The 27,419-nt window shown below is 44.5% G+C and overlaps 1 protein-coding gene across 2 annotated transcripts in view; it reads right to left on the bottom strand.

The window, feature by feature from the left end:
- The window catches only part of EHBP1L1 (EH domain binding protein 1 like 1), a 105,575-nt gene that overhangs the window by 11,945 nt on the left and 66,211 nt on the right, over positions 1 to 27,419 (bottom strand). Inside the window, exons 5-11 of one of the 2 annotated variants that reach the window (XM_069965297.1) lie at positions 18,364 to 18,542; positions 15,337 to 15,476; positions 13,517 to 13,552; positions 13,351 to 13,410; positions 12,203 to 12,320; positions 5,800 to 10,693; positions 1,322 to 1,467 (exon numbers count right to left, since the gene is read on the bottom strand). In XM_069965297.1, the coding sequence (XP_069821398.1) occupies positions 1,322 to 1,467; positions 5,800 to 10,693; positions 12,203 to 12,320; positions 13,351 to 13,410; positions 13,517 to 13,552; positions 15,337 to 15,476; positions 18,364 to 18,542 (5,573 nt within the window). The remainder of the gene's footprint in view (positions 1 to 1,321; positions 1,468 to 5,799; positions 10,694 to 12,202; positions 12,321 to 13,350; positions 13,411 to 13,516; positions 13,553 to 15,336; positions 15,477 to 18,363; positions 18,543 to 27,419) is intronic. The other variant, XM_069965298.1, reaches the window with a different exon arrangement.

Genomic DNA, 27,419 nt, shown 5'->3' with positions numbered 1-27,419 from the left:
ATAAATATTTACACTTTCAGGCTATGTTGATACAGCGTATCTTTTCTATTAATCACGGTTGTTTGTAAATTGCAACATCGTCCGTGATTAATAGAAAAGTTGCATTGAATTGAAGTCAGAGGGAATCCCGGCCAGAGTGGATACACATAGACATGTCAGTTTTTTGTGGCCGCTATTCATTGAATTGCAGGCGCACAACACTGACAGTTCACACAATGGAAAGTGCGGCTCCGGCTGCACTCTACATTGTGTGTTATGGTAAATTGGGATGCGGGTGCACACAAATGTGCCCGCATCCCAATTAAACAAAAATTAACAGATGAACTTCACCGAATGACACAGGCATAGCAACGGACGCTGTTAAACAGCCAGCCGCCGGGCTGCATTCAGGACATTTCTGCAGCCGATACCTCGGCCGCAGGAACGTTTTTTGATTTGCGGGCACTGTCGGGTGTGCCCGCAAATCAATTAGCTATTCACCTCTATGTAATGTGCGTAATGTGTGAACAGCTATTATTTACGGATGTTGTTCACTGAACAGTGTCCGGAAATAATAGACAGGTACATTGATTTAACGCTCTAAAGAACGTCTAAAGAAAAGGCGTTAACATAACACTGTGTGAACACAGTGAGCGACATCGCATTGACTTCAACACAATGCCGCCCCTGCAGTACAGAAAAATCAAAGTGAGTGAACATAGCCTTTAAAAATTTTTGCAAGTTATGTTTTGTTAAACCTTCCTTAACTGATAACTATTTTGAGGATGTAAAATATTAAGGCTATGTTCACACTACGCATCAGACCGGCCGTTCCATGACCCCAACCGGGTCACTGAATGGCCAGTCTGTGCCCGGATCATCGCGGCCGGTACTTAAGTACCGGCCAGATGATCCGTCCGGCCTCAGAGCTCTGATGCGGGCGCATCAGCACGCGTCCGCATCAGAGCTTCTCATAGCGCACAGTGAAGCGAGCGGCCGGAGCCGCTTCACTGTGTGAACTGACAGGTCTTTCTGCAGCCGGAAAACTGACATGTCAGTTATTTGCGGCCCCGTATGGGATCCCGGCCGGAGCGTATACGATGCTCCGGCCGTGATCCCATATCAGATAAGGTTATGTTGCGCTTCGCAAAAAGTACGGCCGTTGTTGCCGATGGCAACAACGGCCGTACTTTTACGTAGTGGGAACATAGGCTAATAAAGTATTAAACTTTAGTTTTAATGCAAGAATCTACAGTATATAAACAATGAAACTCTATTTTAAAATATAAATTTTTTTTATCCTAAAAAGTTCACGTTTGATCATACAATTTTGCCATCTTACATGCTTTCGGGGTGAAAGTGATGAAGTATAGCGCAGAAGGCCAGACCATTCCTCCACGATGTGGTGAAATTATTTACACGTACACCGCGATAGCCTGATGTCACATCCTGACACCAGCGCAGAAGGCAGTCGGTGCTTGGCGCTTCCTGTAAAGACAAGGTTAAATATAAACTGATATACATAGGCCATATACTGTATGTGGACATGTAGGATAGAATGCATGTAGGTTCCAGGTTACAAAAGCAGAAACCATTATTAGTACCAGTTATACTAATAATACAGCAAGCCAATACATTCATGATACTAATATATCATTACAAAGGGATCCCAACACAAGACCAGCAGCTTAGCATTAGCCAGGACAGCCACAGATAGCCCCATTCCTACATGCACATTGTAAGTTTACGACTAGTCAGCAGGAGAGAAACATTCTTCATTTTGGTCAATGAGAATCTCTATATTCTACAGTATTCCAGTCAGTGACATTTTATACACCAAAGAGCATCACAGAGGAACGACACTGTGCAACTGAAATTACATAGAGAGATGTAATAACGGGATGACATTCAGCTCTACACCATTGGCGGCAGCAGAAAAAGTGTTTGTACAGGACAGGCGACAAATATAATTCCCAAGTAGTTCATGGAAATGGAAAAGATCAGGCCACGGAGTGAATAGGAGGGGTCAATGGAGGATCAGTAACTCTGCAGATCAGGCAGGATGCAGCAGGGAGTAGTACAATATTATAAGCGCATTGCAAGCATCAGAAATAGATGGTGTAGATAGAAGCGACCGTATCGGTCAATAGCCACGATGTTTGCAGGTTTTAGTCAAGGAATAGGCATACATTGGTTGTACATGTACTAGATTCGTATAGAGACGGCTACTAGAGAGGTGAACTATGTAATGCAAGCGAGATGCATAGAGAAAAAGCTGTGAATGCTTCATTGGGTTGAAGAAGGAGAATATTGTAGAAAGCATGGGGAGTGGAGCTGCGAGTAGCGTTAAAAGATGGATGGCACTGTGCAGTTATATAATGGATATATATAGAATAATGGGATCAATGACCAACTACCACTTGTAAATAGGTTAAAGCAGCTCTGTAACTACAATTTGACCCCCCCCCCCCCCCCCCAAGCGCTTGTACCGTTGGATAGCTGCTTCAATCCAAGATCTGTCCTGGGGTCCGTTCGGCAGGTGATGCAGTTATTGTCCTAAAAAACTAATTTTAAACTTACAGCCCTGTGTCAAATTAGCATGGCCTAGAGTACCCGTGCCCTAGGCCTGTGACGCCTCTCCGTTCCTCCTCTCAGCCCTCTTCATGATTAGGAATGGTACTGGCAGGATTTCTCCTATTTATCACTTGTCTGAACACTGCACATGTGCTGGATCGTTATGGCTCATGTGCAGTGTTCAGACAAGTGGTGATTAGGAGAAATCCTCCCTGGGGACATTCCTAATGATGAAGAAGGCGGTGAGGAGGGACGGAGAGGCATCGTAGACGTAGGGCACACACACTCTGGGCCACACCAATTTGACACAGGGCTGCAAATGTAAAAGTTGCCTTTTAGGACAATAACAGCTTCACCTGCCGAACGGACCCCAGGACAGATCATGGATTAAAAGCAGCTATCCGACGGTACAAGCGGTTTGTGAGGGGGCAGATTGTGGGTACAGAGTCGCTTTTTTTGGATTCCAAATAAATAAATTGTGCAAATAGACAATTGGGAAAGCTGCCATTCTGTGGGCATTACTGCCCCAAAAGCAGCCAGACTGTGTCCACGATTGATTTTGGTGCAGGTTAGACATTGGCAGCAGGGAGGTGATTGCTTGCTATGGGCACCTAGTCATGCACATGTGTTATATGTCAGCGGCCGTACAAGACAAAGAATTATAGGATGAAATAACAAATTGTCCTTTTTCCGGCTCAGTGGGCTTAATAAAGGGGTTGAGGGAGCAAATAAACTACATTCTGTATACAATACTGGAATTATGCTCTGCGAATTACCGTCAGGTACAGAGAAATCAAAAGAAAGGATCCTAATCTACACTCCAAGGAAATCCAACTTTAAAGGGGTTATCCAGTGATCAAGTAGTTATTTACATTTGAGCTCAGGCGGATGGAAAATTAAAAATTGACTGTCACCACTGTCACAGAGCAGCTGATCACCACTGGTCCCTGATGCAAAACACTTCCAGGGTCAGAATGAGCCATTACCTGCTCAGCTGTGCTGTGCATGAGGGACTGGGGCTCCATGATAGATGTGGCATTGGGGGTATGTATTTTTATCTTTCCTGCATGAACACAAATGTGATCGCTGGATAACCCCTTTAAAATGCCACTGTCATAGTCTCGTGCTCTCGGACTGCCGATGGAAGATCAGGTTGCCATGGAAACGTCCAAAGTATCTGTGAGTTCCATGCATGAGCCCTAGAGGTTGGCCACTATATAGTAAAATTGTTCAGTAAGTGTACTCACTGTATATACTGACAGCAACTTCCTGAGCTAAACTCAGACTCCCCTCCTCTAGGCTGTGCTGCCCTGCTCTGCGGTGAGTCTGTCCATAAGATGGCCGACATGGAGGAGCATGTGAACATGCCCCGCTCCCCAGTATCCACCATAGGCATATACACATACCTCCCAACTGTCCCGGATTCCGCGGGACAGTCCCGTTTTCGGTGTGGTGTCCCGCGGTCCCGGAACAGCACCCAGTGTCCCGCATTATATGTGGCCCCAGCGAAAAAAAACAATAAACCAGTAACTCACCTGTCCTCCGGTCCCAGCAGCTCCTCTCCCGGCAGAGCGCGCACTCCCGTCATCCTCCGGGGTGGGCAGCGGGGTATACAGACACTGACTGTGCCGGAAGTGACCTGCAGCCTCCATCATGAATCACTTCCGGCACAGTCAGTTACTGGTTGGACAGGTGAGTTACTGGTTTATTGTTTTTTTCGCTGGGGCCACACTAATGGGGGGATTGGCTACTCTGTGGGGCGCTATATGGAAGCATTGGCTACTATGTGGGGCATATATGGGGGCATTGGCTACTATGGGAGGCACTATATGGGGGATTGGCTACTATGGGGGGCACTATATGGGGATTGGATAATATGTGGGGCACTGTATGGGGGGCATTGGCTACTATATGGGGCATTGGCTACTATGTGGGGCACTATATGGGGGATTGGCTACTATGAGGGGCATTGGCTACTATGTGGGGCATATTTGGGGGCATTGGCTACTATGTGGGGCACTATATGGAGGCATTGGCTACTATGTGGGGCATATTTGGGGGCATTGGCTACTATGTGGGCACTATATGGGGCATTGGCTACTATGTGGGCACTATATAGGGGAATTGGCTACTATGTGGGGTACTATATGAGGATTGGCTACTATGTGGGGCACTATATGGGGGATTGGCTACTATGTGGGGTACTATATGGGGATTGGCTACTATGTGGGGCACTATATGGGGGCATTGGCTACTATGTGGGGCACTATATGGGGGCATAGGCTACTATGTGGGGCTCTATATGGGGGCATTGGCTACTATGTGGGGCACTATATGGGGCATTGGATACTATTTGGGGCACTATGTGGGGGATTGGATACTATGTGGGGCACTATGTGGGGGATTGGATACTATGTGGGGCACTATAATGGGGGATTGGATACTATATAGGGCATTTTTGGGGGGATTGGATACTGTATAGGGCACTATTCAGTCAGCATCATGTGGCTATAGAGGGTTGCTATGGGGGCGTGGCTATGGAAGGTTGCTATGGGGGCGTGGCTATGGGGACTGCGGCGCACATGTCCCTCTTTGTTCTTTGCAAAAGTTGGGAGGTATGTATACAGGCTCCTCAATGTTAGACACTTGGGGACGGGGCATGGTCACATGCTCCTCCATGTCGGCCATCTTATGGACAGACTCACCACAGAGCAGGGCAGCCCAGCCTGGAGGAGGGGAGTCTGATTTTAGCTTTATGTGGTACACAGAGAGCTTCTGTCAGTAAGTGCAGTGAGTACACTTACTAACACTGTACACTGAATTATTTTACTATAAAGTGGCCAACCCCTTTAAGAAGAGCAGAACATTAGGATGTCTCCATGGCAACCCAGACTTTTATTGCCAGCTGTATTCAGAAGTCTGGAAGCCTGGAGCCACGACAGGAACATTCTAAATGTATTGTCTGTATGTTACTTGGATTGCCGAATAACAACTTTTTTCCTTTTCTCGTGTCTGCGAACACTTGCCCATTGTGGTGAGATGGTCTACTTTTTACACCTACAAAGTTTGTTTGGCTCTCATTCCTCCATCATCTTATAACTGCAGAGTGCCATCGCGGGTATGTCTGTCGCTCAATGCTTCTCTGAATTCCATCCTCCCCAAAGAACATCACTCTCCCTCCTCTTAGTTGTTAACCACATCCCATGCAGTGTCTCCTCCTCTTGTGCGTCACAGACTGTCACATACCTCCCCTACTTGCCCTGCGCTCTCGCTCAGTCTCTTCGTTTCTTTGCTCCTCTGTTGTCCAAGGGGTTGAGGAGGGGGTATGGAAAATGTGTATTTCTCAGCCCCTGGTGAACTATCACCTAAGGAACAGGTTTGCCATGCCTCACTGGAGGTCACATAAGGGTAAAACTCTTGGATTAAAGATTCTACGTCTATCCTGGAAGGCTGGTCACTTGGCTCCACCACTGTCTCCAGTAAATCCTCAATGTCTTGATCTCCAGACTCTGACTGTCTATGTTCTTCTACCTCTTGTGTGAAATCATTTTGTTGCATGGGTGTTGTGTCATGAGGTTTGCTTTCTGGTATATTATCAGAAACTGATGAAATTTCTATCACTTTTTCAGTTCTTACACATTGGGTTTCGTGTGGTACAGGCCCTTTAAGGGTTTCTTGGGACAAAGCTTCTTCGAATGTCCATTCTTCTAACGCATCTGTACTCTCTTCTATATTTTCAGTTTTCTTTGATTCCTTTATATCTAAATCTACTTTACCCAATCTAAGTGAAGCAGTTTGTTCCCCATCCTGATGACTTAAATTTTCCACACGTATTTTACTTCTGGCTTTGGTTATTTCCTGTTCTTTGTCTTGGATCAGAGTTGAAGTTAAATGAGAAATTGTATCCTGAAAACCCATTGTCCCTTCGCCAGATGCTGCCTCACGTTCTATTCCTTCTCTCTTTATATGTAAAGAAAGTTCAGTTGCCTTTATTATGTTCTCATCGGCCTTTGTTATTTCTTGCACATTTTCTTTCTCTTCTACTTTTTCCAATTCAATAAAAGGTGAGTCCTGCACTGGGTATATCACTTCTTCCTCTGTTTTATTGTCTTCCATTGGACTATGATGTTCTTTTCTATTCTCTGCATCTCTTCCCGCTTTCTCTACTAAAGACACCCTGTCCTCTGACCTATCTCTTACCTCATCACCCCCCTCCTTTCTTTCCTGCTCATGTCTCTGTAGATCTCTGTTTTTATCACTTATGCTGTCACTTTCCTCAGGTAGACAAAGAGTTTCATAGAGACTATAATTTGCAAGCAAAGACTCTTCGGATTCTTTTCCTATGACATAGTTTTCATCCAAAGTCACTTCCCTGCTAACAGTCTCACCAGGTAGCTCCTCACTTGCCCAGAACCATGTCTCATCTTCTTCAAGGTCTTGGCTCTCTGGATGTTTGATACTGACTGGTTCTATATTTAGGCTCCTGTCTGCTAAAAGAGAAGTTTTCATGTCCTCTTGATCGACCTCTTCTCTTTTCTCATCTAGTCTCTCTATCATTTGGTTACCTGTATTATTAACCTCATGTTTGTTATCCTTAGGCTCTACATTTCTTGCTTCTTCTACTACCAGGCTAATGTTTGTCCAAATGTGTGAGTCTTCCCCCCTTTCTGGATCTTCTTGCTCAGATATTTCTGTATTCTCACTCTTGGTTGCCCCAATGTATACCTCTTCCATCGTTAGGCTATGGTCTATTAAAAGACAAGGTGTGAAAGTGTCTTGATCAAGGATATCTTTTGATCCATCTGTTTCTTCTTCTAATCTCTCAATTGTCCATATACCAGTACTATGACCTTCATCTTTTTGATCTATAGGCTCATTGTTTACTTCTTCTACATTCAACCTACTATTATCGGTAGCTGAATCTTTAACTTTCTTTTGATCTAACATTTGTTCATTTATGTCTAGCATTCTAGATGTGCCAAAGTACACCTCTTCCACATTTAGACTCTGGTCTACCAAAAGGCAAGTATTCAGCTCCTCTTGATCTGGTATCTCTTTTGATCTAACTGCTTCCTGTTCTAATATTTCTATTGCACAGATACCTGTATTATGAACCTCGTCTTTTTTATCCAGAGTCTCCTCATTTGTTGCTGCTCCCAAATCCATTCTATTCTTAGTCCAAAGATATGAATCTTGCTCCCTGTCTTGATCAAAATTTTGCTGCTCAGTCTTGGTTGTCTCGAGATATACTTCTTCTATACTTAGATTTCCATCTATCAAAAGGCAAGTTTTCAACCCTTCTTGATCAGAGGTCTCTTTTGATCTTTCAGCTTCATCTTCTAATTTCTCTATCTCCCAAATACTTGTATCGTAAATTTCAACTTTTTGATCCGTTGTCTCATTGGTTGCCGCTTCTTTTTCCTTTTCTCGATCTAATACTTGCTTTACTTCATCTGTTTGGCCAATCCTGGTTGTCCCAAGGTAGACCTCTTCTACATTTAGACTTCCATCTATGAGGAGGTAAGTATTTAACTCTTCTTGACCAGCAACATTCTTAGTTCCATCTGCTTCTTCTTCTTCTTCTAATTTCTCTATTGTCCAGATACCAGAACTACAGGCCTCACCTTTTTCCTTAATTGTTGCTATGTCTACATCCAACCTATTATTTGTCCACTGTAATGAATTTTCTTCTTGCTCTCGATCCAACACTTTCTCGACCTTGTCCATCTTCTTAGCCTCTGCAGTCCTGAGGTATACCTCCTCTAGGTTATCCTTTACATCTTTTACTTTACCAACTCTATCTCCGTCAGTGGCTACCCTAATGTTCGTCATAAGACATGTTTCCAGTAAACCATCCTGTTTCACTGTCTCTTTACTGTCTACTTCTTCGGGAAGATTAATTATTTCTACTTTAAAGCTGTCTTCTTTATGTGTTGACTCCCCAGCTGTCGATGCCTGGTTCTCCGTCCATCCAGATGACTGATGATATAGCTCCTTCGTGCTGATTAGATTTACTCCTTCTTTAGATCCAGTGATGTTCTCAAGTAGTTGCTGATTTTCCTTTTCAGTTGCAGTTGTTTCCTTCTCACATCCCTCATTAGACAACATATGTGTCCCTGTAACATTATTTTGATCAATTGTTTCTTTAGCTGATCCTATTTCTAATGTATCATCTGGGCACTGATATTTCCCTTCCAGTGTATCTAGAAATTGTTCACATCCATCTCCGTCAACGTAATTTTCTTGAGAAATTTCAGTCCCGCTAACTTTATTTTCCTCAGAAAAAAATTCCTGAATACCTGGTTCTTCGTGCTTAGCATCGACTACCATATCATGCTGCTCCAATATGATCATATGTGTCTTATTGATAAAATCTTTTTCCTTATGGGTCTCCTGTGCATCTATTTCTACCCCACCTCTAGATGACTCTCCTGCTGCCTGTTTAGTATATGTTTCTATATCCTCTGTCTCCACTACAGTTTTGCTGTCAGCTACATCTATCTTAAGCCTCGTTGTATCTTCCCCATCCTGACTGTCCCCTTTTGTACACTGTATGAAGCAATGTGTGATATAACGGTCCATCTCCATCCCTTGGTCACCTATAGCCCCAGTCATGTCTTGCAGATCTTTGTCTGTATCTGTCATTTGGCCTAGTCCCTCATCTAGCGTTGTCATACTTTCCTCTACCGTTTCAGGTTCACTCACTCTATTTTCACTCCTGTCTGTAGGCTCTTTGATCCATGTGTCCACAGTAGTCCCGTCTTGTTTTTTCTCATTACTTTCTTGGACTTCATCATGGGTATATTTTTGCACTGGCACGTCTTGCATTGTATGTCCTGCTACCGTTACTTGTTGCTGAGTGCTCAGTGGGTCGGCTACAATATCTTGTGTATGTTCAGTCTCAGAAACTCTCTTTAGTGAAACGACTTCTATCGGAATCTCCGGTTTATCTGTGCCCCCCTGACTGTGTATCTCTCCTGCTATAGTATCACTGTCTGTTTGGTCTTCTGTGTTGCATACTATTGTGTCTTGCAGTCTTGCATCTATAGTAGAGGTATAAGAAGGTGCATCTTCTGTTACTGTGTCTTCAGTACTCAGTGAATCCTGCATTATCTCACCTACCAACAGTGTGTTTTCCGTTACACTATCAGGTGGAATAACTATAGCTTCACTATCTTTTACAGTCTCATGTACAGTCTCTTCAGCTGTACTTGTAGTTTCTGTACTAGTTATTGTCTCTTGTAAACCATTAGTCTTTCTTTTACCTTCTGTAGTCTCAGACTGCTCCTCTACGCTGACTATGTGTTTTATATCCTCTGGCTCCTGTATATTTGGTAAAATCTCCTCCATATCATCTCTATGCAGATCTTGATGATCAGTGACATCTTGAACATTGTTATCCGCCTGTCCTCTTACATCCTGACACATCTGATTTATGTTACTATCTGCGCTCAGCAGAATCTCATCTCCAGCACTCGCTGGTTCTGCTGGTACCGCTAGGTCCACTACTCTATTGCCTATCAATACAATTTGTGCATCTGCTACATTGTTTGCTGTGGCTGTATTCTGACTGTCACCTATTGCTGTCGCGCTGTCAGCTGACAGGCTTGTCGATTCTTGTGCATTTGTCATTTCTACATCTTTTTCTGCAGACCCGGCTGTAATCTCAGACACTTCAGATATGTCATCTGGGCTCTTCTCTGCATGAAGTGACTTCTCAGGGAAAACGGCATCTGTGCTAAAAGATGTTCTTTGTGGCATCGCAGTTTCTGGCAGATCCCTCAATGCAGCTTCTTTATCTGGAAACGGAACCAGTTCTGGAGCTATTTCTACTGGTTTCTTTGCAACGTGTTCTCTTTCTGCTATGTGGCCTGCTTTTGCCCTCTTTGGTATACTTGGTATTTGAGGTATTTTGACCTCTGTTTCATCTCCTGTTACTATTACTGTGTGACCTCTTTTCTTTGGTGCTGCATCCTCAGGAAGGACTGTAGGCTCTGACACCATATCTTGTAGACTTCCCACATCCCTAGTCTCCCTACACCCATCCCTAGGGGCTGACTCTGGCTGTTCCATGGCTGTGGCACTGAGGAGTGGCTTTTTGTCAGGGGCGGCTTCTCTGATCTTCCATACCTCATTAGGCCTAAGGAAAAAAACATAAAATGTAAATGGGATGAGCGTTTAAAATTAGTGTTTAAATATAGTATATTTTAATAATGAAAAAAAAATATTTTGTATTATTGTGTAGATTGTATATAATTATTAGTTTAACCTTTCTAAGTAATGCTTAAAGGGGTATTCTGCTCAGGTAAAATATATGCTAATCCACCCCACCCCCAGAAACTAGCAATTTGTTTCAGTTTGTTTAAATAGACTGATTTGTCTCCATCCTCCAGTTCTGAGCCTGCTGTTTTCTGCTAAAGGCATAGAAAACTGTGTATGAGCTTTTTTTGTCCATTTCCGCCCCCTAAACCCTCCCTACCGAGACTGCTCATGTAAACACATGTAAACGGCTCCCTAGACGGCTGCCTCTGCACTCTGTAATGCCGAGAGGATTAAAAGAGAATTCCGGGCTGGGGTGATTTTTGGCTGAGTGCCGGGGATGACAACCATAAAAGAAGTAACATGCCCTCCTCTGCTCCAGCGCTGATGCCAATATCCTGCAGCTCCGATCCCGGCAACTTCTGGATCTGACTGGGGATCTGGGACATGACGTGTGAGGTCCACTTAGCCAGTCAGCGGCTAAGGTGGGACCCCGCTACGGCTGCTGACTGGCTGAGTGGGCCTGGAACCTCACGTCTCTTACCAGGCCAGGGACTGGAGCTGCGGGATACCGGCATCAGTGCTGGAGCGGGAGAGGTGAGAGCATGTTACTTCTTTTATCCTCCCTGGCAGTCTGACAAAAATCACCCCAGCATGGAATTCTCCTTCATTACATCAGAAACTTGACCTTAGATTAACCCTCTCAGCACCGTAGAGTGACACAGTTTACATGAGCCGTCTCGAAAAGCGTGGGGGAAGAGAGGGAGACAGCTCACACACAGTTTTCTGAGTCTTCAGAAGAAAGCAGCAAGCTCAGAACTGGGGGAAGGAGACTGAAAAGTTAATAACAAGCATGGAACAAATTTTTAAACTCCAGGAGAGGGGAATACCCCTTTAACAATATGCAACTTTAATAGCTGGCTGCAGCCCCCAAAGTGGCTTATGGTGCCTGGAGGTGCAAGAAGGAGGCCACATATTAAAAAGGATTATGTCTGGTAAGACATTCCCTTTTTTTTAGCTTGAGGGTGCGTTTACACGTACAGGATCTGCAGCAGATCTGCAGAAGATTTGATGGTGCAGATTTTAATCTGCAGCAGACCTGCAGCAGATCAGCAACAGATTTCATGGCCCAGATTGGATTTGCTTTGAAAATGCAACTTCAAATTTACGCAATCAAATCTGCTGCAGATCCTGTACGTGTGAACACATCCTAAAGGACATCCATTTTTCTTCCCAATTTTCAATGTTCTAGGAAGCATCAGCAGCTCCAAGCCACTCTAGGCTAGGACGATTTGATTTATACTGTCTATATACTATTGTTCAGTATTGTTGCCATTTATAGAAGCTGTACATTATGGCACCTCAATTACTGTCCCTTTCTTCTACTGACCTCTGGTCTTGGCTTGTGGCAGCTGACTCCATGGATCCTGTAGACAACTGCTTCCCCCTTTCATTGTTACTGTGGCTATGTCTGTCATCACTAAGAGGTTTAATGCTTTCTTTTTTGGCTGTAGGGAGAGAACTCTTGTCAGATTTAACTTTCCTATTTATCCTAGGAAAGAATGGCGGCACAGGAGGAGGAGTAGTCATAGAAGGCTTTGAGGCGCCACGAAGAGAAGGAGTAATCTCTGAAAGGGGAAGAGACAGAAGAAGAGAGTAAAGGAAAAACGTAACGTAAGAACATAAAAGTATAGCGTAAGACAGTAAGATGTAAAAGTATAGCGTAAGACAGTAAGATGTAAAAGTATAGTGTAAGACAGTAAGATGTAAAAGTATAGCGTAAGACAGTAAGATGGAAAAGTATAGCGTAAAACAGTAAGATGTAAAAGTATAGCGTAAGACAGCTGTAAAAGTATAGAGTAAGACAGTAAGATGTAAAAGTATAGCGTAAGACATACGTTTTTAGCCGCACGTTGGGCTACACGGCAGAAATCAGTGAAAAAAGGATGCGGACGTGCAGTCCGACGTGCGGCCGACGGCCACATGACGGCCACATTGACTTTAATGAGCAGGACGGAGTCATTATGTGACTGTGTTCTGCTCATTTGCGGGACGTACACTGCTTTTGTGCAGGACTGAAAAGCGTAGTTGACTACACTTCTGAGTGGGATGATAATAAGAGTCAATGAATGACGAATGAAGACAATGAATGTCTATGGGGGGAGGTCTCAGGTACCTCTGAGGAGGGCTCTGTTGCAGAGGGAGGTACCCATGGCAGAGTACAGAGACAATCAGCAGAACAAGAAGGACAAGCAGGAGGACAGATATAGTGAACACTACAGCATATGGAGCCGATGTCTGACAACCCCTATCTGGGCAGCCAAGAATGGAGCCGACAACCCTGTTATGTGAGAGAAGGAGTATAAAGCAGACAATGGATAGGCCCCTCTGAGCACAGAGCTGACAACCCACCCCAAGGCTACTGATGCTGGGATGGGAGAGTCACTAGGCATTGAGAAGCTAACATAATAGGATTGTACCTCCAATCTGTCTTAAAAAGTGTGAACAAGAGCCTAAATTATATTCAAAGACACCTACTTGTAGAAAGAGAGGCTTCATCTTCTTCCTCAGCAAGAGGGCTCAGCTCCCGCATGGGCTCTATAAGGAGGAAAGTGACAGAAATAGTTGTCAAATGTGTAGAAAACAACATAGAACCACACAGGGAATACAGAGAGGACAGAGGAGAATGAGGAGCTGTGTTTACCTGACAAGTAGTCACACAGTACGTTTTTAAGATACCCTGAAGAAGAAAGTAAGGAGAGAAAGTATATAACAAAGAGAGGAGAGATAGAAAGAAAGAGGATGGAGCATTTAGGCCCTGTTCACATTACGTACACTACGGGGGAGATTTATCAAACATGGTGTAAAGTGAAACTGGCTCAGTTGCCCCTAGCAACCAATCAGATTCCACCTTTCAATTTCCAGAGTCTGTGAGGAATAAATTGTGGAATCTGATTGGTTGCTAGGGGCAACTGAGCCAGTTTCACTTTACACCATTTTGATAAATCTCCCCCTATATGTATATACAGTGCTCTATTCACCCAATGAAGGCCAAACAGTCTTTTTTAGTCTATATCAGACTGGGACATATCACAGAATAGGAATTGGTACTATTCTAACCGAATAGCAACATACCCCACTATGTGCCTATATATGTCACAGCCTTCTGCCATTGTATATCTACTTCAAATGTCAAAATTGTAATGTGAACAACTCCTGACAGTGTTAAACAAATAATGATATATGTAAGGACTGCAAACATGGGGGATATACAGTTTATAGCCATATTGGCAGTGTGCCGTTTCAATGACGTACTACAGTATTGACGTAGCGCACCACGCAATATATGTACAGGAGCAGGGACTCCTGTCTGGCAATAGCAGGATCGACTCCTGACAGAAAGAAAGGATTAAAGGGGCTATCCAGCACAACAAAGATATGGCCACTTTCTTCCAGAGACAGCACTCCTCTTGTCTCCACTTTGGGTGGGGTTTGTAGCTCAGATCCATTTAAGTGAATGGAGCATATTACAAACCCCACCTGAACTGGAGACAAGAGTGGTGCTGTCTCTTGAAGAAAGTGGCCCTGTTTTTGTAGCGAGCTGGATACGTGCCATATTTGGCCAATTATCGGCCATTATGGACGATAATCGCTTTGTGTTATGCTTTGTTTACACAGAACGATTATCGTGCGAATTTGCATGATAACGATCTAATTTGAACGATAATCATACGTGTACACGCAGCGCACGATCAATCGACGAGCGAGAAACCGTTCATTTTGATCTTAAACGCCATACTTTACCTGAGCATGTTGCAGGGCTTCTCCTGCGCTCCTTCTTCCTCCCACTCCATCGCTCAGCAGCAGGTTTGGTGCGGCCTGTCTTAGCTGACAGATCGCTCAGCCAATCATTGGCCAGAACCGCCGCGGCCAGTGATTGGCTGAGTGGTCTGTCAGCTCAGACAGGCCACACCAAAACTGCTTCTGCACGCAGGACCGGGAGGAAGAAGGAGAGCAGGAGAAGACCTGCAACATGCTTAGGTAAAGTTTGGTGTTTAAACAAGGGCTGCAAGGACATCGGTAACAATGTCCCTGCAGCCCTCGCTAAATGATTATCAGCTGTGTAATAGGCCCTGTAAACACCGATGGGCAGATTTAGCAGATTGGCGCTCGTTTACATTATTGGGCCCCCATCGGCCCGCGGAATAGGACCCTTAATAAAAGTTATTGTTTGCCTGTCCTTCCAAAGCCAGCACTCGACCAACTCTTCTCTAGCACGCTAAAGGTATGTTCACACAAAGCAGATATCTCTACTCCAATCAGTTATGGATTTCCTTGTGTTGCAAAAGCAAAGTGTAAAATCAGCAATAAAAATCCACATGAAGAATGGATACGTTGCCTTGTTCCCTCTGGGTACTGAAATAAACAAGGACTATACCGTAAGCTCGGAGTAAGTGGCTGTAATAAAAGGTAGTATAACATTCATGACACCAAACAAATCAATGGCCCTAATGCAAATGTCACCTCGAGGTGCTCCACCCAGAGAATTGCGATTCTGTCTTTGAAATCTGTCCTCTTCTTCCTCTTCATTAAAGTCATCAAGGTCGGCAATGTCCGATGGTTTCAGACTCAGGAGACTGGCAATGCTCTGCATATCATCATCCCTGGTGTACAGCCAAAAAGACAATTACTCCACAACACAATACTGCTAAAACCTGAGAAAGCTTTGTCTATTTAACCTATCCATCCATCCAGTCTTCCTGCATCTATCATATCAATCTGCAACCTGCATCTTATGTCTAAGGGGTTTTCTTAGCTGATTTTATTAAACCCCTCAGGATGGAGATAAGATGTATGTGTCGGCCAACGCACCACAAGTGGATTTCTTAGGCTTTATTATACCCTGCAATGTTTCAGCTGTTTCCTACAACAGTTTCAAACATGAATGTAGCGAACAGGCAAAACTTTGGGAGGTATAATAAAGCCTTAAAGGGGTACTCCAGCGAAAATCTTTTTCTTTCAAATCAACTGGTTTCATAAAGTTATATAGATTTGTAATTTACTTCTATTTCAAAATCTCAAGTCTTCCAATACTTATCAGCTGCTGTATGTTCTGCATGAAATGTTTACTTTTCAGTACGACACAGTGCTCTCTGCTGCCACCTCTGTCCGAGACTGGAGCTGTCAAGAACAGGAGAGGTTTTCTATGGGGATTTCCTACTGCTCTGGACAGTTCCTGTCATGAACAGAGAGCACTGTGTCAGACTGAAAAGTAAACAACATTTCATGCAGAACATACAGCAGCTGATAAGTATGAGAAGCCTGGTTTCGGAAAGTTATAAAGATTTGTAATTTACTCCTATTTAAAAATTTCAAGGTTTCTCGTACTTATCAGCTGCTGTATGTCCTGCGGGAATTTTTTTTCCCCCCAGGTAATTAACCGGCACACACCTGGGTTCGAAGTTCGCTCATCTCTATATGTTATCGGTGCAGCAAAGTAAATGGTGACTGCTAGGGGCCCATCAGGGCACACTGTAGCAGGGGGGACTTAGGAGTGACTAGAGGATTTTATACCTTTTATTTTTGTTGTTGTTAAGCTCCTGAACTACCTATATATCGTACTGTGAAGAAATCCCTATTGGACTGTATCATTTTATAGTATTATTTCAAAATGGTTTGCTTATTGTTTCGATATATAATCTAAACGGTATAATGCCACATAGTAAAGTATCCCTAATAAATAAGATGTACTGTGGACGCCGCACAATGGGGCCGCATTAAAGTTCATGTTGGTACAATAAAATAAATATTGGCTGAGGTTTCTGTAGGAAGGCGGAAAATGAAAGTAATAATGGTATCTCACATGAGCACCATCTTTTACCACAAATACAATCCTATAAAGAGTGTACAGTGTCTCTTATTTATATGTTCATATACAGCAGACATACTCCGAGTAACTATATACAACCATATACTCACACAGTTCATATACTTCATATGTTTTTTGCGTTCATATACTTCCAATGTAAAAAAATACTATACCTTGAAGCGTACCCATTGTATGAGCTGTTATGTGCGGGTACATAAGAAGCAGCAGTCCAGTCCGTATGCCCATTATATAACCTGAACATGGCAATTTGCACCAGATTTCCACACTAAAGGTTTTATCTCTAATATTTAGTTCATGAGCTACTTGCTGTGGACTAAATTCTATGATATCTACCATACACTGGATCTTCTGCTCTATGAGTGGCGTAGTTACTATGGAGGCAGACCACGCAACCGCTATGGGGCCCGTGTGGCATAACATGTGGCCTGCCTCCATGGTAGTAGCTATGGGCATTCCTTCTGACACTAGCACTAAATGCTCACAAACAGTAACCCTTTTCCTCCCTGAACAGTGTCTCAGTGGGGCCCGAGTCGCTGCCACGATTCCCCTCCTCCTCCCCCCAGACTGATACACAGTCACTGCAGGGCCAACAGCTGCTGTCATGATCCTCCTAGTACAGGAATCGTGGGGTTCCATAAAGTTACTTGCTATGGGACCCCATGAATCCTAGCTATGCCCCTGCTCCGTAAATATCTATAGCACATCTTCAGAATCAGCAGCATGGAGGACATTATTGAGCAATCCTGAGCCGTCTGAGCTGTGAATAAAGCATGGAGATTGAGATCTAATACTCTCTAGAAACTCCTGAAGTCTCTGTTTCTGCTTTCTCCAGCTACTTACTTCCTTCCTTCTCTTTTGACCACCTAGCATTTAATTTCTTAGCTCTTAGGTGGATAACCCCTTTAACACTTTTCACTGTTACTTAATGAGAAGTACACCTCCTTCAGAAGGAAGAGTGATTGCTCTCTGGTGACACTTATTGGTGGTAGTATTCCTGAAGTCAATGCTTGACCCCTTTAAGAAGCCTTGAAACATCAGTAGGGATTATTAAAGGGGTTATCCAGTACTACAAAAACATGGCCACTTTTCCCCCTACTGTTGTCTCCAGTTCAGGTGCGGTTTGCAATTAAGCTCCATTTACTTCAATGGAACGGAGTTTCAAAACCCCACCCAAACTGGAGACAACAGTAGGGGGAAAGTGGCCATGTTTTTGTAGTGCTGGATAACCCTTTTAACCAAGCCAGAATTACCTCTGGAAGGAGGAACCTTGCTTTGGGGAACCTCCAACAGATGGCACTAGAGAGCACATGTGTCAGTTTGGCACTTTAATCAAGAGAAAACTCAGTGACTGCTGTTAGTATAAAAATACATCCTATTTATCTGTTGCAATATGAATACCTAGGGTGCCTAAAATATTGCTGCATCCCTCTGTGACAATATAATAGATGTAGTTTGCGTTGGGGTCCGACCACTGGGTTCAATCGCTAGGACCCTCACCAATCTGTGCCGTGAATGAGTGGTGGAGGTCACAGCAGTCAGATCCCCGCCGGTCTGCTCATTTATTCTTATTTTACAGATTGGGGGATAACTCTATGAGATGGTGAAGTCCATTAAAACAGTCCACATGCTTATTTTATAGTATTAGCGTGTATTGTACTTACGTAGCTTTGCCTTCTCGCAATAAGGTGCAGGTAATACTGACGGTGAGGGTTGCGGACACAACCTTTACAGACCGCGGAGTGAGCGTGAGCCGCAGTTCACGGGGAGCAGAATTAATGGCAGCAAATTTACGGAGGTCGATAGGAGCCACAGCCAGGAGCTTTTTATGACCTCGAGATTCCTGAAAGGGTCAGAAAACAGAATACGTGAAATAGGGGAAAGTGGACACCCGAGAATAAGTCATGTACACAGAGAAGAACAAGATAATAAGTTATGTTTCATTGTATCCACTTCCTATATCAGTACCTTAAAGGGGTGCTCTAGAGAAAAAAGTCAAATCAACAGGTGCCAAAAAGTTTTACAGGTTTGTAAATCACTTTAAAAAAACAACAAAAACCTAAACCTACTACTTATCAGCTGCTGTATGTCTTACAAGAAGTGGTTTATTCTTTTCAGTCTGATTTGTTGCTCTCTGCTGCCACCTCTGTTCATGTCAGGAACTGTCCAGAGAAGGAGAGATTTTCTATGGGGATTTATTGCTGCTCTGGACAGTTCCTGACATGGACAGAGGTGACGAGAGTCTTTAGACGGCACTTCTGTGTCAGTGGGTGGTGCAGGTAGTAGGAAAAAATTCCAGCAATACTGTAAAAGTTTAATCTCAGCACTCACCATAAATGCTTCATCATTTTATTGTAGAAAACTCATATTCAAAATTCTCAGCTGAGAAAGGCTAACACCGAAACGTCCTGTTGTATTTATGATGGATATATATATATATATATATATATATATATAGATATATATATTTTCTACAATAAAATTATGAAGCATTTATGGTGAGTGCCGAAATTGAACTTTTACACCACATGGACAGAGGTGGCAGCAGAGAGCACTGTGTCAGACTGCAAAGAATACATCACTTCCTGCAGGATGTACAGCAGCTGATAAGTACTGAAAGACTGGAGATTTTTCAACAGAAATAATTTGCAAATCTGTATAACTTTCTAGCCCCGGTTAATTTAAAAATATATTTTTTTCTTGGAGTACCCCTTTAAATTGTGGGAAACTGGCAAAACTTATCTCTGGTAGGTGGATGAGAATGTCTGCTGGCACAAACATATTCAGTTACCATGTAATTACATTGTGCTGCTCATTAACACTCCTGCTTATATCTACTGAGGGAAACGTAATCTGTGTGTTACTGCTTTGTATAAATGGGCCTTAAGGGGGATCTATTCATTTATTGTGTAATCAAAACTTATTCAGATTTTTAATATCTAAAATCATTTTGCTTCCTTTGTGAAACAGGTAGGAGCACTGTGTAAATTGGGGTAATCCTGCTCCCCCTTTACAGTATTTCAGTGTTCTCCCCTTTCCACTTGCTGTGGTTTTTCCTCCTTGCCTCTGTTGCCCCTTATGTTGTTGGCTGTCAATGCCAAAATGGGGTCACTGCCTAGCCCCAGGGCCGTATTTACCACTAGGCCCTCCTTGGTCCGGTGCCTAGGGCAGCACCTTGCAGGGGGGCAGCACCAGGGAGCAGGGGGAAGGAAACAACTATTTTTGTGTCAATTCGTCTCCCACCTCTCGTTCAGACTTGCAAGTAAATATGGTGTCTTTTCGAGGGGGAGGGGGGGGGGGGTATGGTGGGATCGGTCAGGTCTGGTATGGCGAAAACATGCTCCCATTTCTTCCTCAGTAGTCACAATTATTTGCCATACACCTATTGGTTACCGCTGGAGGGTCTGGTTTTGGCTGCATGCGGTGACGTACAGCGAATGTAGGAACGCAGCCTAAGACTATATTCACACAATGTATATTTTCTTAAAAGTACGTCTGTTGTTGACGATTGCCGGGATCTCTCAGGCGGGGATCTCTTGTGGCACCGTAGAAAACTGACATGTCCTTGTCGTTGCCCGCACACTCCATTGTGTGCAGTGGAGAGTTCTGATGCGGGCGCACACTCAGCGGCGCTAAAAATCATCCAGCAGTACCGGCCGGGATAATTTTTAATAAGACTGGCCGTTCCATGACCCGGAACAGCCGGTCTCATACAGCGTCTGAACATAGTCAAAGACTGATCAGATATCAATATAATGGTCAGAAACTAAAAAATCATGATGCTAATTGGTGAGAGAAGATGGTGCGTCTGCAGGTTTAGCGCCTAGGGCAGCAGCAGCTGGTAATATGGCCCTGCCATTGTTGCTGCCCACAGAGAGATACAGTATAGGTTTCTAGCCACCCACCTGTAGGAGGAGGAGTGTGGCGCCATCAGTCAGGACCACATAGGGATCAGTGGTGACATAGGACCACTGTAATGGGCTGCACCACAGCATTGCAACAAAGTGAGAGCAGTAAGAGTGCATAGAGGGAGGAGGCAGAGGTGTGCAGCAGTGCCACCTAGTGACTGCATATAGTGCTGGAGGTATCTGCTGCAGCAATGGCTGCATGTGAAGCCATCATGAGACAAGCAGGTAGGCTGAAGTAAGGGCAACATTACTGCTGTACTTCTCTGTAGCAACTCATTGCACACTTGCAGTCAGGGGTAGTGAGGACCTATATAATGGCAGTGGTAAAACAGCCGAGGTGCAGAGCAATTTCTGTATGAAGTGATTGCTACAACCCTATGTGTTGTGTATAGACAGGCTGTGGTCGAGAGATTCCTTATAGAATCCTATATGACATGGTACAATGGGCTGGAGGCGACTGACCCCAATGAGCAGTAGGGTCACAACAGTTATTTGTTCAACTACAAGATCTGTGTCGCCCTTTGCAGTTCCTCTTATTAGACTTTTTTAGATGTGTTGGCCTAAACCTGCCAATTTTGCCGTGACTGGCTGACCATCCAGTTATATATATAGGGGCTTCCCAACTTCCCCAGTCTGGGGAGACAAGAATTGGTTGAGTTAGATTTTAACTGAACAACCATTTTGTTCTTGTAGACAGTAGCCACCAGAATTCCCTGGAAGCGGCTTACCCCTCCTCTCTCTATTAAGGACACATGAACACCATAAAGCAGCCAGACTTACAACTATCCTGAGACACTGTTAGGGTATGTTCACATTGAGGAATAGGCACCTAATTTTTGTGTATTCCACTTGAAATTATGCCAGTAAAATATGTACAGAGCAATGTCCCATTGTATTCAAGGGGATCTGCTTTCCATCCAAAGAATTGACATGTTAATTCTTTGGGCAGATTGCGCCAGAGAAATCTCATAGAAGTCATTGGGGCTTTGAATTTTCGCTCGCATTCTGCTTAAATTCTGCACCTATTCTGCCAGAGCTGAAGAAGAGAAGATTTCAAGCAGAAAACTTTTCTCTTCAATTCCTCTTCTATTCCTCAGTGTGAACATACCCTTAGTGCCCTTGCACACTGAGGAAATTTAGCGAAACTGTGGTGAATTCCGTGCGCGCTCCCACTTAAACATCTGGCTGTCCCATAGACTCAATTCAATGGTCGGGCGGATTCCGCCTTCCACCTAAGGAATTGACATGTCCATTCTTTGGGCAGATGGCGGAATTCGCCTGACCATCGAATGAGTCTATGGAACAGGCGGAGAGTGAAGCGGGAGCGTGGGGGCAAGCGGTGGAATCTGCTGAAAGTTATCCACGAGAATTCCTTAGTGTGCCCATACCCTAAGGCTACATTCACACGTAGCAAAAGTGGCGGCATTCCGTGGTGGAATGCCCCCAGCCTCCCTGTCATAATGACAGTCTATGGGATGTTCATTCTTCAGCGCGGGGAGAGAAGGCGCGCAAGGATCTTCTGCTGATCGTTGATATATGTTTGGACCTATAATTATCGGGCGCCGACCGTGCATCGCTACGTTTAATAGTGGTGCGCGTCCAGCGGCTGATCATTTGCAAAGTACATACATTACCTATCCACGCTGCAGGGCTCCTCTTGTGCTCTGCTTCTCCCCGTGTCCCGCGCGCTCCAGCTTCAGAGTAGTCTGTCTGAGCTGACAGGCTGCTCAGCCAATCACAGGCCGGGACCGCCGTGGCCAGTGATTGGCTGAGCGGCCTGTCAGCTGAGACCGATCTGAAGTTGGAGCGCGCGGGACACGGGGAGCAGCAGACTGTAAGAGGAGCCTTGCAGAATGGACAGGTGATGTATACAGTTTAAACAAGGGCTCCAAGGACATTGGTAACGATGTCCATGCAGCCCTTGTTAAACGATTATCGGCCGTGTAATAGGCCCAGTAAACGAGCGCCGATCTAGCAGATCGGCGCTCGTTTACAGTTATTATTGTGTAATACTACCCTAATAGTAGTATCTAGTCTAGACAAAACAGCAGTGTTTCCCAAACAGGGTTCTGCAGAACAACATCTTCAACAACAACAAGGGTCGGATTTCCTGGCAAGACAAAAACTACCATAACAGAGAGGTGTGTGCTGGGATGATGATGTTTTCAGCTCACAAAGGATTATTTAAACTGGAAACACCTGTAGCAGGTTAAGTTTACATTCACATCAGAAAAGTAGCCTGTGTTCAGAGTATACGGAGGCATACCAGCAATACAGTATGGGGACATACACTGTGGCCATGGCGGCTCTATAGAGTCCAGTAGTCTAGTAGTGACTACATTCAGTCCATCTAGGATTATTTTATACTATTTTTTTTGCACTATTTCTTTGAAATTCTGCATACAATAAAATAAAAAAAAGTATATACTCATTGGGGGAGATTTATCAAACATGGTGTAAAGTGAAACTGGCTTAGTTGCCCAGATTCCACCTTTCATTTTCCAATGAGTCTGTAAGGAATGAAAGGTGGAATCTGATTGGTTTACACCATGTTTGATAAATCTCCCCCAATATGGTTGCCAGTGGACTACTGGACTCCATCATGGGCCTGGCATGGGTCCACCACGGTATACATCATTATGCTGTTTTGCCAGTTTGCCAACATACATCTCACACATATGCTACTTTTCTGATGTGTATGTAAGCTTAGGCTTTCACAGCTCTATAGAGGTCAATTACAGTATCTCCATTCACTGACAGTAAGCAGATCCAAAGTGGATTAGAAAAAGCTGAATTTCTTATTGCACAATAGTTAAAGGAGAACTCCGGGCTGGGGGGATTTTTGGCAGAGTGCTGGGGAGGATGACAGAAGTAACATGCTATTACTTCCCCAGCTCCAGCGCTGATGCCAGAATTCCGCTGATCCCGTCCCTCTGGTGACGTGCAAGGCTCACGCAGCCAGTCAGTGGCCAAGGCGGGACCCCACTAAATGAGTACTTCAGAAAAAAAAAATTCAAATCAACATGACGGAAGGTTATATTTTGTAAATTACTTCTATTTAATTTAAATTTCCAGTCTTGCAATACTTATCAGCTGATGTATGTCCTGCAGGAAGTGGTGTATTCTTTCCAGTCTGACACAGTGCTCTCTGCTGCAACCTGTGTCCATGTCAGGAACTGTCCAGAGCAGTAAAAAAAAATCTCTCCTGCTTTGGACAGTTCCTATCATGGACAGAGATGGCAGCAGAGACCACTGTGTCAGACTGGAAAGAATACACCACTTCCTGTAGAACATACAGCAGCTGATAAGTACTGGAAGGCATACTTTTTTTAAAATAGTAATTTACAAATCTTGATTTGAAATATTTTCTTCGGAGTACACTGATAAGCTATTTATCTAAACCAGAAACCCTGGTAAGTGGGCAGCCTAAAATGGGCCTCATTGATAAACACTATTACTGAAATGTTAAGAGAGTGACAACACAAGAACAACAATGTGAAGAGAGAATATCACATGGAGGAGGTGTGAAGATAAGCAGAGTAAACCTGTCAGCGCGCAGGGCCGGCAGCGAATGGTAATTATAGTTATTAGACGCTGTATAGCTGTACGCCATAGCGCTATTAAAGACAACTACAAGCTACTGTTCTGCTGTTCTGCCCATTTGTGCATTGTTCAAAATGTTTCTGCATAACATAAAAGAATCCAGAATCTTCCAGGACTTCTTGTAGATCAGCGCTTGTTTACAGGGTCTATTACATGGCTTGACAATCATGCAGGGAAGGATCACTTGATCATCCTTGCTGCAATCAGCCGCCAGCCACGGTAATTTAAAGGGGTATTCCACTCAAACATAACTTTTGATATAATGCTACCCAAGGTGAGACTAACAATTCCTTCCATACTTATTATCCATTATTATCTGTTCAGTCTCCTTCTCCCAGTTCTGAGCTGCTGCTTTTTGCCAAAGACAGTCCCTGATCACCTGTATCTGAACCATTGTATCTTCTTTGTAATGCTGGGATATGTCAATTCTTTGCGGGAGCGGAGGCGTGCAAGCCCTCTCATAGACAGGCTATGGCACACTGAGGCAGGCAGGATTCTGCCCCTGAATGCGGTCACATTTACTCAGTGTGAACATACCCTAATACTGTTAAGACGACCCTGACTATAGGCACTAGTATATACACTACCAGGGCCGGGACAAAGGGTAGGCCAGGGTAGGCGATGGCCTAGGGCGCCATCTAGTGGTGAGTTACAGGGGGCGCAATTTCAATCTCCAAAAAAAAAAAATTACTACAGGCTCCTGTACTCCTGGTGGCCTCAGAGAGCTACCCCTCCCTGCTCACCTTCAGCATCCTCATGTGCTCCCACTCTCTCCCCTCCTGGGCAGGCAGTGTGAATATCCCCTCACCTCGAGCAGGATCATTGCTCTGCCCTGAAGATGGCCTGCAAGGACCTGCTAGGACCTTTCACTCGGACTAGAGGCTCCGCCCCCTCCTCACCATGTGACCTCCTCACTATCTGACTGCTGGAGGCCGTGCCGACTGCTGGGGCTGCTGTCTGGTGAGTTCACTGACTGACTCTCATCATCCTGTAGGTGTAGGGAGGCTGGGAGTGCTGGGAGAGGGAGGTCACCTAGGTCACAGGGCTGCCCCATATCCCTGCACTGCTCCTCTATACACAGCACTTCCCATATTCTTCCCCAACCTGTGGGTCACCAGCTGCTCCAAAACTACAACAGTCACAGCATGATAGGAGTTGTAGTCCTGCCACAGCTCGGGACCCACAGGTTGGTGAACACATGTGTTTATTATGTACAGGCTAATTCTCCTGACACTGGTGCTTTATATCCTTATTGTACTGGGTCCTTGTACTGGGTCAGGCAGGATCAGTATATGATGTGTATATGGCGCTGTGACTGTGCTGTCATGGTATAGGGGAGGTGTATGTGGTAGGATCAGTATATGATGTGTATATGGCGCTGTCATGGTATAGGGGAGGTGTATGTGGCAGGATCAGTATATGATGTGTATATGGCGCTGTGACTGTGCTGTCATGGTATAGGGGAGGTGTATGTGGTAGGATCAGTATATGATGTGTATATGGCGCTGTGCTGTCATGGTATAGGGGAGGTGTATGTGGCAGGATCAGTATATGATGTGTATATGGCGCTGTGACTGTGCTGTCATATAGGGGAGGTGTATGTGGTAGGATCAGTATATGATGTGTATATGGCGCTGTGCTGTCATGGTATAGGGGAGGTGTATGTGGCAGGATCAGTATATGATGTGTATATGGCGCTGTGACTGTGCTGTCATGGTATAGGGGAGGTGTATGTGGTAGGATCAGTATATGATGTGTATATGGCGCTGTGCTGTCATGGTATAGGGGAGGTGTATGTGGTAGGATCAGTATATGATGTGTATATGGCGCTGTGCTGTCATGGTATAGGGGAGGTGTATGTGGCAGGATCAGTATATGATGTGTATATGGCGCTGTGACTGTGCTGTCATGGTATAGGGGAGGTGTATGTGGCAGGATCAGTATATGATGTGTATATGGCGCTGTGACTGTGCTGTCATGGTATAGGGGAGGTGTATGTGGCAGGATCAGTATATGATGTGTATATGGCGCTGTGACTGTGCTGTCATGGTATAGGGGAGGTGTATGTGGCAGGATCAGTATATGATGTGTATATGGCGCTGTGCTGTCATGGTATAGGGGGGGTGTATGTGGCAGGATCAGTATATGATGTGTATATGGCGCTGTGACTGTGCTGTTATGGTATAGGGGAGGTGTATGTGGCGGGATCAGTTTATGATGTGTATATGGAGCTGTGACTGCTGTCATGGTATAGGGGAGGTGTATGTGGTAGGATCAGTATATGATGTCTATATGGCGCTGTGCTGTCATGGTATAGGGGAGGTGTATGTGGCAGGATCAGTATATGATGTGTATATGGCGCTGTGACTGCTGTCATGGTATAGGGGAGGTGTATGTGGCAGGATCAGTATATGATGTGTATATGGCGCTGTGACTGTGCTGTCATGGTATAGGGGAGGTGTATGTGGTAGGATCAGTATATGATGTGTATATGGCGCTGTGACTGTGCTGTCATGGTATAGGGGAGGTGTATGTGGCGGGATCAGTTTATGATGTGTATATGGAGCTGTGACTGTGCTGTCATGGTATAGGGGAGGTGTATGTGGCAGGATCAGTATATGATGTGTATATGGCGCTGTGACTGTGCGGTCATGGTATAGGGGAGGTGTATGTGGCAGGATCAGTATATGATGTGTATATGTGACTGTGCTGTCATGGTATAGGGGAGGTGTATGTGGCAGGATCAGTATATGATGTGTATATGGCGCTGTGACTGTGCTGTCATGGTATAGGGGAGGTGTATGTGGCAGGATCAGTATATGATGTGTATATGGCGCTGTGACTGTGCTGTCATGGTATAGGGGAGGTGTATGTGGCAGGATCAGTATATGATGTGTATATGTGACTGTGCTGTCATGGTATAGGGGAGGTGTATGTGGCAGGATCAGTATATGATGTGTATATGTGACTGTGCTGTCATGGTATAGGGGAGGTGTATGTGGTAGGATCAGTATATGATGTGTATATGGCGCTGTGACTGTGCTGTCATGGTATAGGGGAGGTGTATGTGGCAGGATCAGTATATGATGTGTATATGGCGCTGTGCTGTCATGGTATAGGGGAGGTGTATGTGGCAGGATCAGTATATGATGTGTATATGGCGCTGTGACTGTGCTGTCATATAGGGGAGGTGTATGTGGCAGGATCAG

This window comes from Dendropsophus ebraccatus, chromosome 4 (assembly GCF_027789765.1).
Source record: "Dendropsophus ebraccatus isolate aDenEbr1 chromosome 4, aDenEbr1.pat, whole genome shotgun sequence".
Taxonomy (NCBI): domain Eukaryota; kingdom Metazoa; phylum Chordata; class Amphibia; order Anura; family Hylidae; genus Dendropsophus; species Dendropsophus ebraccatus.
Note: the sequence above shows the minus strand (reverse complement) of the source record. Positions and strands in the feature narration are given on the sequence as shown.